We start from the raw sequence: 16,112 nt of genomic DNA on the forward strand, positions 1-16,112 counted from the left end.
CTATGCCTTATTCCAGAGACCGGCAGGACAGCTAATTGCAAGTTACTGTCCGTACCTACACTCAGGAGGCACGGTGACACCCACAGAGCCGGGTTATCTAAGAGACCCTATAAACAGGCTCAAGTCACCAGTCATACGGGTTTTGTCCTATCTTATACGGGGGACAGAGAGAGCGAACCATCGCATCTGTGAGACCCTTATGTGAAGCCATAGGCAGTAAGGGACTACACCACTGCAGCGCAAGGGAAGGCTATTGATTTCCACCTGGACAAGGGGATTCTGGACTTACCTCCGAACCGACTGGACTCTGCATGTGGGCCCCCGATAGCAGGCAGTGTTAGCTGCAGCCTGCGGCAAACACTGTCCGCTATTAAAGTGAAATGAAGTCACTCCTCTGCACGCTAATGGGGGCGTGGGGAGGCATGAATATTCATTTTTCTTCAGCAGCGGGAACAGGCTTAGGCTTCCTGTCACTTACTGTACTGCTGCTCTGAAGGCACCGGGGGCCCCATAGCATGCGTGGTGTGCCGCTATTCACAACACCCCACTGGCTGGGGGCCCCTGGAGGAGTGGGGGCCCTGGCAGCTGCTGGCCCTGTATGCCAGCAGGTGTCAGGGCCTGGGCCCACCGGAGAATCCTCTGGTTCTCCGGTGGCCCAGTCCAACCCTGAACCCAGGGCCCACTGCACCAAGCATATGGTCTCACAATGGGTCTGAGGATCTCATCCCAGTACCTAGTGGAAGTCAGTGTACCTCTGACTAGCACATGGAGGGCTGTGCGGCCCTCCAAAGAAGGGCCTCCCCACACCATTACTGATCCACTGCCAAACTGGTCATGCTGGAAAATGATGCAGGCAGCAGAAAGTTCTCCACGGCATCTCCAGACTCTGTCACATGTGCTCAGTGTGAACCTGCTCTCATCTGTGAAGAGCACAGGGAGCCAATGTCGAATCTGCCAATCTTAATATTCTATGACAAGTGTCAATCGCCCTGCACAGTGTTGGACTGTAACTCACTTGTGGACATTGGTCCCTCATACCACCCTCATGTAGTCTGATTCTGACAGTTTGAGCAGACACATAGATGTTAGTGGCCTGCTGGAGGTCCTTTTGCAGGGCTCTGTCACTGCTCCTCCTGTTCCTCCTCACACTAAGGAGGAGGTAACGGTTCCGCTGCTGGGTTGTTGCCTTCCTCTGCCCCCCCACATGCCTCCTGATGTACTGCCCTGTCTCCTGGTATCTGCTCCATCCTCTGGACTCTGGATTGACAAACATAAATGGAGCGCCCACTAGGGCCGTGGGGTACTCGGGCCAGGTCCGATGGTTCTTCGGGGGGGGTGGTCATGGCAGCAGTGACCTGGTCCGTAGCCCTGGGCATCCAATAAAATTAATGAAATAAGGGGAAATAGAGTCTATAGGGGTGCAGAAAATGACTGAAGGACACAAGGATTGCAGTTTCCTTTCGCTTTTACTTGTCAGCTGCAGGTGCAGTCCAGGGCATGGATAACAGATGATGATGGGGTTCAGGCAGCCTGGAAGCAACTTGGGATCCACCTAGTCAGATTAGTTTGGAGGCCTTCCTTCTGCGCTATACTCTAGGTCCTTGCTGATTTAAGCTCTGCACAGTCCCTCTTCTGTGTGTTGCTTCTAAACTTCATGTCAGGCAGCGTGAGCCTATCATGGGCACAGCCTTTTCACTGGCATCCCCGGCTCTTGGTCTGCTGCGGTGCCTCTGGGCATACAGTGTGGCCAGGGAGCTTGCAGATTCCTGCCCTCCAGATTCAGCTTCTGGGGCGTACAGCACCCACACAGAGAAGGACTCTGGCATCCTCTTTGTCAGCACTCTCTTCTGGGGTGAGCCTGGCTACAGCTCCACTCCCCAGGTTCTCCTCGACTTCTCTCCTCGCTGACTCAGACTACTGACTAACTAAATCCGCCTCCAGGCTAGAACTTATAGGGAAGCTCCCCTGAAATCGGGTGTTACAGCTCCCCTTTCTGGTCTGGAGAAGGAAAGTGTTGGATTCTGGTATTACCTGGTAAGGGGACCCTCTCCTTGCTTCCAGGCATGACATCAGCCCCTGTGAGGGAGGCAATGCCACTGTGGCAACCGGACTCCTGGGGTGCCACCTAGCTTCCCTTCTTGCAACAGCTTGCGTTGATATGCCACCCTGGATGAGCTGCACTACCTGAGCAACCTCTGTATGTTGCAGACACAGCCTCTTGCTACTGTACTGTACCTCTAGGGGTGAGAGCAATGACAAAATGCAAAAGTGACCAAAACAGCCAAAAAGAAAGAGATCAGAGAAATTGTCTGTGGTCACCCCCTTCAGAACCACTCCTTTATAGGGATTGTCTTGGTAATTGCCTATCATGTTACCCTTTGTCTCTTCCATTTGCTCAACAGCAGGAGAAATTGATTCGCAATTGTTGTTTCCTCCTAACCAGATAGGTTGATATGACAGAAGTGTGATTGACTTCAAGTTACATTGTTTTATTTAAGTGTTCTCTTTATTTTCTTGAGCAATATATATAGTAAGGAGGTTGTAGGGCTGTAGGACACCTAGTGGATGGGAGATAAACCTGGAGTAATGCTCTAGTACATACAGGACAAGCAGAGGTTAATTGGCCATGACAGGTTGATTGTAAGCAGCTGGAGAGTTGGAAGAGATGGTAGCTAACCATATCTCCACCCCTGGGTGTGATTCACTTTGTGACATGAGACGCGTTTGTCTCACACGTGTCTGTGTGTATAGAGGTGTGTAGAACTCCTGGATTGTGCCTTTGGTAAAAGACTAAGACACTGGACTCTAAGCCAGGCGGGCTAACAAGCACTATTTTATGGATTTGTTACGTCATGTTTCACTTTGTGCTAGACAAAGGCTGTATTTAAGTTTTCCTGTGATGTGTTTTATGAGGACAGAAAAAAACGCCAGACTTTAAATTGAAACAGTTCCTATGATACTCTAGATTGCTTCCAAGTGAGTAGCATTGATATAATACACATACACATTGTAGGGATTCACTCGCTCAGGTGCATAGGAGGAAACAGGAGGCACATTCTCCTCAATGTCCATGTAGGTTTATTCACTCCATAAACCATTTAGGAAACATAAACAAATGATATTCAGTCTTATACCAGACAGATGAATCCTCCAAAGTCCATAAGGGAGCTCCGCTCTCTCTCCGACCTGTAGGCACACAGGCTGTGCTATGTCCAGCACGCAGGCTCAGTCTGAAGCCACAGACACAGAAAGGCTTCTTCCTCTCAATACACAGACTCCTGTCTGTAGTGTCCCACCTGGACACACGGAAATCTGTCCACACTGACAGGTTCCCATACACTCCCCATGTGCCAAACACACCTCCATTAAGTAGTCTGAAACCACACCCAGAACCCATCACATGATTAGACATGTGGTTGTGACATCACCACAGGTCTTGACACACATACATAGATAGGCATGGTTATGCCCCTTACCCAGGGGTGAGGTATATGGGTAGCCAGACCCTCCCATCTCTCATAGCTACCCGTAACCCGGACCCAAATATACTAAGCAACTCCTTATTGCTTTATGTGCAAAAACACTTCGGGTTACATCGCAGGGAGCATCCATCCCTGTGATACATACCTCCCGTCAACTATACAACCTTCAGCCACGCTACATACCTCCCCCCTCTGCCTAAAGCCGTGGGGCTTGGCACTTGTCCTAAACCGACTAGAGACCCCTCTCAGTCGTCCCTGACAGCCACACCGTCTGTCTAAGTCAGGGCCTGTTATTGAACCCTTTCGTCGGCATTTGTCATCCCTTTCCGTCACATCCTTTGATAACGGTGACCCCTTGTCATCTCGTCCGCTACAGGATCTCCCACTTAAGTCACTGAGCCCTGAGCTAACTGAGGAGTCACTATTTCTAGCTCTTCCAACTGACCACCTTCGGTTCTCTCTCGGTTGTTGATCTCTCCTATTGTCTTCCTTCGGAGAGCAGCTCTTCTCTTTACGTCTATATCCTCTGTTAACTTCAGCTTGAGGACTTCCAGGCTTTGGAGCACCTCTTCGCCTCTCTGGCAGTTGTTTATTAACTTGCAGTCTCTCAAGTCTCAGCTGTTCTACCTCCCTTAGGTATGCCATGCGATATTCCAGGAGCATGCGGATATTCCTAAGACTCTCTCTGGATCCGACAACCAGGAACGGAACCATCCCATCTTCACCCATGACCTGGACCTCTTCATCAGCCGGTATCCTCAGTCTCTTCAGACCAGATTTATCCACCATCTCCTGCATCACTCTCCCAAGTTTCCCAATGACTTTCGCCACCAGACCTTTGGGTACTTGGACTGTGTCTTCCACTAAGCCCAGCTGACTAAGAGCTTTCCTTTCACGCTCCAAACGTCGAACGGCTTCATCATTCTTCAAAATGATCTTCTGCTTTGTACGGAGGCAGTGTAGGTGCATATCCCTCAGGACAGCCACCCGCTTCACTGTGACTTCCCTATTCGACAGTATCACCAACTGTTTAGTCTCTGGTGCCCAGTGCACACTACATGCTTCCACTGCTTTTCTGAAGGCCTCATGCACACCTTCACCGATACAGGCTTCTTGCACCTCTTCGGGTACATCAATCACGGTCTTGAAGAGCGGGGTCTCACTCTCTTCATAGACAGACGGCTCCCTTTTTGCCTCTGACCTTTCCACCAAGACGTCTGTCACGACCGGGTGACTCTCTTGTTCCGGTTTTGGCATGAACTCTTCCTCAGTCTTTTCTTCCGCTTGAGCCTTCGCCAAGATGGGCATTGGCAACTCCTCTGCCAGGCAGCAACGTTCCTCCTCTCTCTGGAGAAGCTCCTGCTGATGCTTTTCTTGAGCCATTCTGAGCACATCCATATCTTTCAATATGGCCCTATTCATGGCCTGACACGCTGATAGGTGACCTCTGAGTTCAACGACCTCCTTCTCTAGGTCACCCACTTTGTGCTCAATTGCTTGCCTCAGGACCCTTTCTTGTTCAACAGTTTCTTTAAGCAGCTCTATGTTATGGTCCTGTTCTCTTTTGGCCAGCACATGTCGCACCACCAGTTCTTTAATTAAACTTTCAAATGGGGGCTCTTGCCCACCCACACTCTGCCTCTTCAGAGTTCCACCTGTTTCCGCAACCACCTCTATGGTCTCTCGTGGGCTCTCTGTCTGTTTACTCTTCGGTACCTCTGGACTCTTGGTAACTTCAGAGTTCTCCATCTCTTCAGCATCAGGTACTTCATCATACTGAGCCAGTTCAGTCTTTCCGGGCATTGCAGATGTGGGTCTACTACAGGTCTGTTCCAACCCCAGCCCGTCACCAACTACCCCAGCGTTAGGGTTTGTCAGAGACAAAGCGACCTCCTCATCAAGGACAATAACGTTATCTGCACCTGACCCTGTCTCTTCCTCATCATCTTTCTTCTCAGAGGGTGTAACGTGTCCCGCCTTTTTGCGTCCCCCGCAACGAGATGAAGACCTGCGATTTTTACTCGGCTCCTCCTTACTGCACTCTTTTCCCTTTGCGCTTGAGTCACAGTCTGAACAGGAGTCACCCCTTCTCACCCTGTCATCCTGGAACAGCAAGTCCCCACTTAAACAGGTGTTAGACCCACACTTTCTTCCAGTCACCCGTAACTCTGGACTATTGACATTAGGTGGCGCTACTTTCTCTTTACACATCACACCACTCGGAATCACTACAGCCGCCTGTTGTGGTGAGGCTCCCTTAGGGTCACCCAGACTCCGTTCTGAGCAATGAGACACTCCCCTTTCCTCCCACAAGTCCCAAAACCTTTCAAAGTCCTGACCTATTACAACAGGGAATGGCAAGTCTGGGACTACAGGTACATCATGGCTGGCAATAACAGTGGGCGTCTCAATGATTACCCTGGACACCGGATAATCCCTAGCGACCCCATGAACGCAGTGGACTTCCATCTTCCTTCCGGGAATCAGATAGACAGGGAGTGTGGCGCTCACCAGCGTCACCAGGCTCCCTGAGTCCAGAAGTCCAGTCACGCACACTCCATTGACTTCTACAGAACAACTCTGTGACATCTTGTCAGACGAAAAGTCAGTACAACATTCTGAACATGCGCTGTTCTTACACTGAACCCGGCAACAGTTCAACAGCGCATTCGCTGCCGCCAGTTTTTGGGCCACCACCCCTAATTGGGTTGCCGCCCCCTTTTTGGACTCCACCCCCTTTTGGGTTACCGCCCCCTTGTGGACTATTTTCTCTTTTAGGGCCATCACCCCTTTTAGGGACTCCACCCCCTTTTGGGCAACTACCCCCTTTTGAGACGCAGCCCCTTTTTGGCCAACCATAATTATTTAGGGTCACCGCTCCGTTTTTGGGACTCCACCCCACTTTTAGGGACACCACCCCACTCTGGGGTACACCCTGTGGACTTCCCACAGTACTCTCAGGCCCCAGTTCGCCCAGCACACTAATGTGACTCTGGCCCTTTAAGAGTCTGCACACACTAAACTAGCAATGTCTTTTTTTTTTTTTAATATGTCACTTCACCAGCTCCTGCTGGCACCGCCACAGCTCCCGCTGCAGTCACACACAACTGGCACCTCCGGCTGCCGACCACAAGCCGCCGCTGCTGCCACTGCAGCTCCAGCCGCTGCGGAACCTCCCACTGCAACCGCGGCCACCACTCCACAAAGCTCTACCGCAGACTTCGTGGACCCGCCGATCCACAGCAAGCCGCTTGTCCCCTTCGTGGACCCGCCGATCCACAGCAAGCCGCTTGTCAGCTTCGTAACCCCGCCGAGTTACAGCCAGACACAATCTTCGTGGCCCCGCCAAGCCACATCAAGCACCTGCACACGTGCTTTATAGAACAAAAACAGTCTTTCACTGACCCCAGTCAGTACAGCACACAGACTTCGGTCTGTTTTACACCTGGCTTTACAGCCCAAACACAGTTTTTTGCTCACCCTGGTCAGTATCACACGGTTTCCAGACCGTTACCTGTTGGTTGCGGCCACACAGGTTCCCCGATCCCTCTTCTCCTCAGAGGTATCCACAAACTGCAGTTCTCACTGACCCCGGTCAGTTTTTACTCACGGTTTTTCAAGACCGTCCAATCTTCTGGCTCAGACCAGCCAGCGCTGCAACACGTGCTCCTTGGATCTTTGCCTGCATTCCAAACACCAATTGTAGGGATTCACTCGCTCAGGTGCATAGGAAGAAACAGGAGGCACATTCTCCTCAATGTCCATGTAGGTTTATTCACTCCATAAACCATTTAGGAAACATAAACAAACGATATTCAGTCTTATACCAGACAGATGAATCCTCCAAAGTCCATAGAGGAGCTCCGCTCTCTCTCAGACCTGTAGGCACACAGGCAGGGCCGGTTTTAGACAAAGTGGGGCCCTAGGCAAAATTCAAAGTGGGGCCCCAAATTCTGAAACATTGCACTAACAACCACACTACAGTCAATTCAGTGCATTGAAGTGAGTTTTTAACTAGTAGCAACATCTTTAACCCCCAAGAAGCCACTAAATAACAAAGACAAAATTTCTGTCCAAGGAGTAAAACATGGTGCGGGCCCGCACAGCGATAGAGTAACTGAACCTGCGTCTCAGAGGCAGGTACAGTTACTGCACAGGCAGAAACCTGCCACTGGGGCCGGGAGCAGAAGAGATGTCATTAGGATAATCATCGCAATTATCTTGCATGAGAGAATATACACTAGTGTGAGCGACCCCTATAAGGATATATGCACACGTTGTGGATTTGGCTGCGGATCTGCAGCAGACTTGGCCCTGCGGATTCGCAGCAGTTTTCCATGTGGTGTACAGTACTATGTAAACCTATGGAAAACCAAATCCGCTGTGCCCATGCTGTGGAAAATTCCACACGGAAACGCTGCGGTTTATTTTCCGCAGCATGTCAATTCTTTGTGCGGATTCTGCAGCATTTTACACGTATTCCATAATAGGAATACAAAGGTGTAAAAACGCAGGTGGAATCCGAACAAAATCTGCATAAAATCCGCAGATAATCTGCGGTGAATCTGCAGATAAAACGCAGGGGTTTTACCTGCTGATTCTTCAGAATCCACGAGGAAAAATCCGCAATGGAATCCGCAAAGTGTGCACATATAGCCTCACAGAACAAAGTGGTCCCGTGGCTAGCGATCAGTGACATCATCACTCCTGGTGCCAGCGCACACTGCAGAGCGGCCTGTGCAGGATGCTGACAAGTGACAGTAGGTATCATTCATTTTTTTATATCACTTTTTTTTTTCATTTCTTTTTTACGTTAATTACATTGTAGTTTTGGTTGCGTTGCTGACTGCGCAGACTGCAGTGTGTGACTGGTGTGGTAGTGCAGACAGTTGAAAAAAACTCACCAGTAAGCAGTGAAGTGTCTTCTATATGATATGGGAACACTTGTCTTCTGGGTGGCAGCACAGCTCCTGCATTTTTGTGTCCCTGACAGGGGCCGCTGAATGCTGTGCAGCGTCAGGACAACGTCAGTGATCAGGTGACCGTGTCACATAGGAAGGTCCTGCCACTGAACAGCAGCTGCAGTGCCAGCCCAGGACACAGTATAAATTATAACCTGAAGCCTGCTGCACAGTGAGGGTGGACGGCCACAGCAGAAGAACAGGAGAACATGCAGAGCGCAGGTCAGGTCAGAATAACATGCCTGACTGCTTCTGCCTCAGGGATTGCAGCCGCTGAGCCGACATAGATAACACAGACAAGGCAGTGCAGCGCCACCGCCCGCCAGGAAACACTCACAATTGCAGAACAGATAAGAGACAGATGCACTTATGTCTGCCTCTTCTGCAAAGCAAAGCACTGCCTTGTGCTATTTTAATTGTAAGCAAGCTCCATTGTGGTCATGGAACCAGCAAAGGGCCCTTGGAGGAGCGGGGGCCCCAGGCAGCTGCCTGGTCTGCCTGTGCTTAACGCCGGCCCTGCACACAGGCTGTGCTATGTCCAGCACGCGGACTCAGTCTGAAGCCACAGACACAGAAAGGCTTCTTCTCAATACATAGACTCCTGTCTGTAGTGTCCCACCTGGACACACGGAAATCTGTCCACACTGACAGGTTCCCATACACTCCCCATGTGCCAAACACACCTCCATTAAGTAGTCTGAAACCACACCCAGAACCCATCACATGATTAGACATGTGGTTGTGACATCACCACAGGTCCTGACACACATAGATAGGCATGGTTATGCCCCTTACCCAGGGGTGAGGTATATGGGTAGCCAGACCCTCCCATCTCTCATAGCTACCCGTAACCCGGACCCAAATATACTAAGCAACTCCTTATTGCTTTATGTGCAAAAACACTCCAGGTTACATCGCAGGGAGCATCCATCCCTGTGATACATACCTCCCGTCGACTATACAACCTTTAGCCACGCTACAACATGTATACACACATATATTTCTTGTTTAACTACAAACCTTTGTAGAATTTCTGTGAGTAGTAACAAACCCTGTTTCTGTAGTTCCACGTTGTTCAGCTGCAGCACATGCTTTAAACTTTTTAGCACAGCTTCAATACCTAAATAATTAAAGAGATGGCCAATCTTATTCAAAGGTAAAAGAAAAAAAATATCACAAATCCGTGTTTCAAATGTTGATGTGCATTGCTATTGAAGTGTTTTGAGCAGCCAGTAGGCTGTAACTAAGGAAGGCAGATACAGTAGTAGTAGTAGCTTTTAGTGTGGGCTATATTCACAGGATGATTTTACAAACTCCCCTCTCCCGCTCTCTGACCACAACGTTCTTTCATTCTCTATCAAAAACTGCCATTCCACTCAGGCAGGGGCTGGCTGGCACTATTCAGCCTGGGGGGCAATCACAAGGCTGTGGCCCTCCATTTCCCTGCTTATATCTGGCCACTGCATTAAAGTAGCAGAGATAACAGGCTTTAAAAACAGGCTGGTACACAGATATGGGAACAGAACAGAGCTTGCTGCATAGATATGGTAGCAGAATCAAGCTTACTCCAGAGATATGTGAGCAGAACCGAGCTTACTACAGAGATATGGCAGCAGAACCGAGCTTACTCCAGAGATATGGGAACAGAACAGAACTTACTCCGGTGATATGGGAGCAGAACCAAGCTTACTACAGAAATAAGGGAACTGAACAGAGCTTACTATAGAGATATGGGAGCAGAACCGAGCTTACTGCAGAGATATGGGAACAGAACCGAGCTTACTGCAGAGATATGGCAGCAGAACCGAGCTTACTACAGAGAAATGGGAGCAGAACAGAGCTTACTGCAGAGATAAGGGAGCAGAAAGGCGCTTATTGCAGAGATATGGGAACAGAACCGAGCTTACTACAGAGATATGGGAGCAGAACCGAGCTTACTACAGAGATATGGGAGCAGAACCGAGCATACTCCAGAGATATGGGAGCAGAACCGAGCTTACTACAGAGATATGGGAGCAGAACCGAGCATACTGCAGAGATATGGGAGCAGAACCGAGCATACTCCAGAGATATGGGAGCAGAACCGAGCTTACTACAGAGATATGGGAGCAGAACCGAGCTTACTACAGAGATATGTGAGCAGAACCGAGCTTACTACAGAGATATGTGAGCAGAACCGAGCTTACTACAGAGATATGTGAGCAGAACCGAGCTTACTACAGAAATATGTGAGCAGAACCGGGCTTGCTACAGAGATATGGAAGCAGAACCGAGCTTACTACAGAGATATGGGAGCAGAACAGAGCTTACTACAGAGATATGGGAGCAGAACAGAGCTTACTACAGAGATATGTGAGCAGAACAGAGCTTACTACAGAGATATGGGAGCAGAACCGAGCTTACTACAGAGATATGGGAGCAGAACCGAGCTTACTGCAGAGATATGGCAACAGAACCGAGCTTACTCCAGAGATATGGGAGCAGAACCGAGCTTACTACAGAGATATGGGAGCAGAACTGGGCTTACTACAGAGATATGGGAGCAGAACAGAGCTTACTACAGAAATAAGGGAACTGAACCGAGCTTACTCCAGAGATATGGGAGCAGAACCGAGATTACTACAGAGATATGGAAGCAGAACCGGGCTTACTACAGAGATATGTGAGCAGAACAGAGCTTACTACAGAGATATGGGAGCAGAACCAAGCTTACTACAGAGATATGGGAGCAGAATGGAGCTTACTGCAGAGATATGGCAGCAGAACCGAGCTTACTCCAGAGATATGGGAGCAGAACGGAGCTTAATAAGTCTACTACATGGAACCAAGCCTGCTACATAGAAACTGGAGCAGAACCGAGATTACGACATACATACAGTACCATAATCTAGATTACTACATTGATACAGTACCAGAACCAAGCTTACTTAGATATGGTGCTATAACTGAGCTTACTTACAAACATACATACAACAATACAGCTACACAGTGCCTACTAATACTATCACCACTACACAGCGAATACATAATATTATAATATCACCATTACCTCTACCTACATGAAACTACACTCCCTGACAGAAGTTAAGTCGCTTATCCATGTTATGTAAATAAAAGCTTATAACCTGACGTTAAGTTCATCCATTGGTTGTATAAATTATTCTTTTGAAAGCTGAAACACTCCAAAATGCAGTTTAGGTTAAGAAAATAAATTGTCATTGTTAAATATGCTTATTTTGCACATTTATTTAATCAGGACTATTCACCAGGTGCTTACTCTTAAAGAAAAATGTCATGGTATTCTCATAAAAAGTATAGTGGTTTATTGAATTGTCCACAGAAAAACCACATTGCAGCAAAACATAAAAGTAGATGAAATAGTTACGAACAGATTGTCCATGTGTAAATATCAGCACTTGTCTTGTTACTCATCTTTCCCAAAGTCCTGAATGGTAAAACCTGTCTGTGTGAACTCTGAAGTCATCATGGTTACCGGCTATTCCTTCCTTGTGTCGTGTCTTGTCTGATGTCCATGGAGAATGATGGTGAAGGCAGGAGGTGGCAGCTCCCACGTGACAAAAGCCCCCCACCCTCCTAAGAGACGTTATTGATATGTCCCACAGACCACGTGTTCCCTGTATATGGCATTGACTTATACTCTGAGCTACATACACAGAAATAGCTGTTTGTAATGTCAGCAAGAAGCAATGTGCTCAGTACAGAATAAGAATAACTCAATTAATAATTAATATTTAACAGTCATTAATGCAGAAATATTGATCAGTTAATGGACCCAGAATGGTCAGATTTTGGCAAGACAAAAGTTTTGACGCCCACAGAAAGTAATGTGATATTCAAACAATTAACTTAAAATACAAATATACGTTGCATAACATTGGTGAATGAAGTTGTGGTGCTATTAGAGTCATATTTAATATTTTGTGTGACTTCCTTGAGCTTGAAGGACTGCATCCATGCAGTTCAACAATGATTCATACAATTTATTAATGAAGTCATCAGGAATAGCAAAGAATGCAGTCTTACATGCCTCCCAGAGTTCACCTAGATTCTTTGGTTTTGTCTTCCAAGCTTCCTCTTTCATCTTACCCCAAACATGCTCAATGATGTTCATGTCTGGTGACTGGGCTGGCCAGTCCTTGTGCACCTTGATCTTTTTTGCCTGGAGGAACTTTGTTGTAGAGATGGAGCACCATCCTGCTGCAGAATTTGACCCCTTTTATGATTTGGAATATAAGAGGTAGCTAATACTTCTTGATATTTTAGGCTACTGATATTGCCTTCCACCTTGCAAATGTTTCGCACACACCCATACTGAATGTAACCCCAGACCATGATCTTTCCACCACCAAATTTAACTGTTTTCTGGGTGTATTTTGGATCCATACGGGCTCCAGTAGGTCTCCTGCAGTATTTGCAGCGGCTGTGGTGTAATTCTACTGAAGATTCATCAGAGAAATCCACCTTCTGCCACTTTTTCAGCGTCCATCTGTTTAGCAGGCTGTGGGACTTTGCAAATGTCACACGGTTTTTTATTTGCCTTTTGTTTAGTGCTGGTTCTGGGCACTGATTCGACCATGGAGGCCATTTCGAGACAGAATCCTACAAACTGTTCTAGTTGACACAGGGACTTGAGGTGATCAGGCCTGTTGGAGCTCTGCTGCAGTGGAAGAGGGGCTTGCTTTGGATTTTCTAACCAAAAAACATTCCTCCTGAGCAGTTGTCTTGCGGGGTCTGCCGGACCTGGGCTTATCAAACACATCTCCAGTCTCTTCAAATCTTTTTCTAATTCTTTGTACTTGACGCTGAGACACATTAACCCCTTAATCCCATATGATGTACTATCCCGTCAAGGTGACCTGGGACTTAATTCCCAGTGACGGGATAGTACGTCATACGCGATCGGCCGCGCTCACTGGGGGAGCGCGGCCGATCGCGGCCGGGTGGCAGCTGCCTATCGCAGCTGACATCCGGCACTATGTGCCAGGAGCGGTCACGGACCGCCCCCGGCACATTAACCCCCGGCACACCGCGATCAAACATGATCGCAGTGTACCGGCGGTATAGGGAAGCATCGCGCAGGGAGGGGGCTCCCTGCGGGCTTCCCTGAGACCCCCGGAGCAAAGCGATGTGATCGCGTTGCTGCGAGGGTCTCCTACCTCCTTCCTCGCTGCAGGTCCCGAATCCAAGATGGCCGCGGCATCCGGGTCCTGCAGGGAGGGAGGTGGCTTACCGAGTGCCTGCTCAGAGCAGACGCTGGTAAGCCTGCACCGATGTAAGTGAGATCGGTGATCTGACAGAGTGGTGTGCACACTATCAGATCATCGATCTGTAATGTCCCCCCCTGGGACAAAGTAAAAAAAAAAAATTTCCACGTGACATGTGTAAAAAAAAAAAAAAAAAAAACAATTCCTAAATAAATAATAAAAAAAATATATATATTATTCCCATAAATACATTTCTTTATCTAAATAAAAAAAAAAAACAATAAAAGTACACATATTTAGTATCGCCGCGTCCGTAACAACCCAACCTATAAAACTGCCCCACTAGTTAACCCCTTCAGTAAACACCGTAAGAAAAATTAAAAAAAAAACGAGGCAAAAAACAACGCTTTATTACCATACCACCAAACAAAAAGTGGAATAACACGCGATCAAAAAGACGGATATAAATAATCATGGTACCGCTGAAAACGTCATCTTGTCCCGCAAAAAACAAGCCGCCATACAGCATCATCAGCAAAAAAATAAAAAAGTTATAGTCCTGAGAATAAAGCGATACCAAAATTATTATTTTTTCTATAAAATAGTTTTTATCGTATAAAAGCGCCAAAACATAAAAAAATGATATAAATGAGGTATCGCTGTAATCGTACTGACCCGAAGAATAAAACTGCTTTATCAATTTTACCAAACGTGGAATGGTATAAACGCCTCTCCCAAAAGAAATTCATGAATAGCAGGTTTTTGGTCATTCTGCCTCACAAAAATCGGAATAGAAAGTGATCAAAAATGGTCACGTGTCCGAAAATGTTACCAATAAAAACGTCAACTCGTCCCGCAAAAAACAAGACCTCACATGACTCTGTGGAGCAAAATGTGGAAAAATGATAGGTCTCAAAATGTGGAGACGCAAAAATTTTTTTGCTATAAAAAGCGTCTTTTAGTGTGTGACAGCTGCCAATCATAAAAATCCGATATGAAAAACGCTATAAAAGTAAATCAAACCCCCCTTCATCACCCCCTTAGGGAAAAATAATAAAATAAAAAAAATGTATTTATTTCCATTTTCCCATTAGGGCTAGAGTTAGGGTTAGGGCTAGGGTTAGGGTTAGGGTTAGGGCTAGGGTTAGGGTTGGGGCTAAAGTTAGGGTTAGGGTTAGGGCTAGGGTTGGAGGTAAAGTTAGGGTTAGGGTTGGGGCTAAAGTTAGGGTTAGGGTTTGGATTACATTTACGGTTTGGATTAGGGTTGGGATTAGAATTATGGGTGTGTCAGGGCTAGGGGTGTGGTTAGGGTTACCGTTGGGATTAGGGTTAGGGGTGTGTTTGGATTAGGGTTTCAGGTAGAATTGTGGAGTTTCCACTGTCCAGGCACATCAGGGGCTCTCCAAACGCGACATGGCGTCCAATCTCAATTCCAGCCAATTCTGCGTTGAAAAAGTAAAACAGTGCTCCTTCCCTTCCGAGCTCTCCCGTGCGCCCAAAAAGGGGTTTACCCCAACATATGGGTTATCAGCGTACTCGGGACAAATTGAACAACAACTTCTGGGGTCCAAGTTCTCTTGTTATCCTTGGGAAAATAAAAATTTGGGGGGCTAAAAATCATTTTTGTGGGAAAAAAAAGATGTTTTATTTTCACAGCTCTGCGTTATAAACTGTAGTGAAACACTTGGGGGTTCAAAGTTCTCACAACACATCTAGATAAGTTCCTTGGGAGGTCTAGTTTCCAATATGGGGTCACTTGTGGGGGGTTTGTACTGTTTGGGTACATCAGGGGCTCTGCAAATGCAACGTGACGGCTGCTGACCAATCCATTTAAGTCTGCATTCCAAATGGCACTCCTTCCCTTCCGAGCTCTGTTATGCGCCCAAACAGTGGTTCCCCCCCACATGTGGGGTATCAGCGTACTCAGGACAAATTGGACAACAAATTTTGGGGTCCAATTTATTCTGTTACCCTTGTAAAAATACAAAGCTGGGGGCTAAAAAAATCATTTTTGTGAAAAAAATATATATATATTTTCACGGCTCTGCGTTATAATCTGTAGTGAAACACTTGTGGGTTCAAAGCTCTCAAAACACATCTAGATAAGTTCCTTAGGGGGTCTACTTTCCAAAGTGGTGTCACTTGTGGGGGGTTTCAATGTTTAGGCACATCAGGGGCTCTCCAAACGCAACATGGCGTCCCACTCAATTCCAGTCAATTTTGCATTGAAAAGTCAAATGGCGCTCCTTCCCTTCCAAGCTCTGCCATGCGCCCAAACAATGGTTTACACCCACATATGGGGTATCAGCGTACTCAGGACAAATTGCACAACATTTTAAGGGATCCAATTTCTTCTCTTACCCTTGGGAAAATAAAAAATTGGGGGCGAAAAGATAATTTTTGTGAAAAAATATGATTTTTTATTTTTACGGCTCTGCATTATA

At 47.3% G+C, this 16,112-nt stretch overlaps 1 protein-coding gene across 2 annotated transcripts in view; it reads right to left on the minus strand.

Annotated features, from left to right (window-relative positions):
• The window catches only part of MEI1 (meiotic double-stranded break formation protein 1), a 1,359,645-nt gene that overhangs the window by 1,068,250 nt on the left and 275,283 nt on the right, over nt 1-16,112 (minus strand). For both annotated transcript variants that reach the window (XM_077277434.1, XM_077277433.1), the window contains one exon: nt 9,464-9,563. In XM_077277434.1, the coding sequence (XP_077133549.1) occupies nt 9,464-9,563 (100 nt within the window). The remainder of the gene's footprint in view (nt 1-9,463; nt 9,564-16,112) is intronic.

The sequence above is a fragment of the Ranitomeya variabilis genome, chromosome 8 (genome assembly GCF_051348905.1).
Source record: "Ranitomeya variabilis isolate aRanVar5 chromosome 8, aRanVar5.hap1, whole genome shotgun sequence".
Lineage (NCBI taxonomy): Eukaryota > Metazoa > Chordata > Amphibia > Anura > Dendrobatidae > Ranitomeya > Ranitomeya variabilis.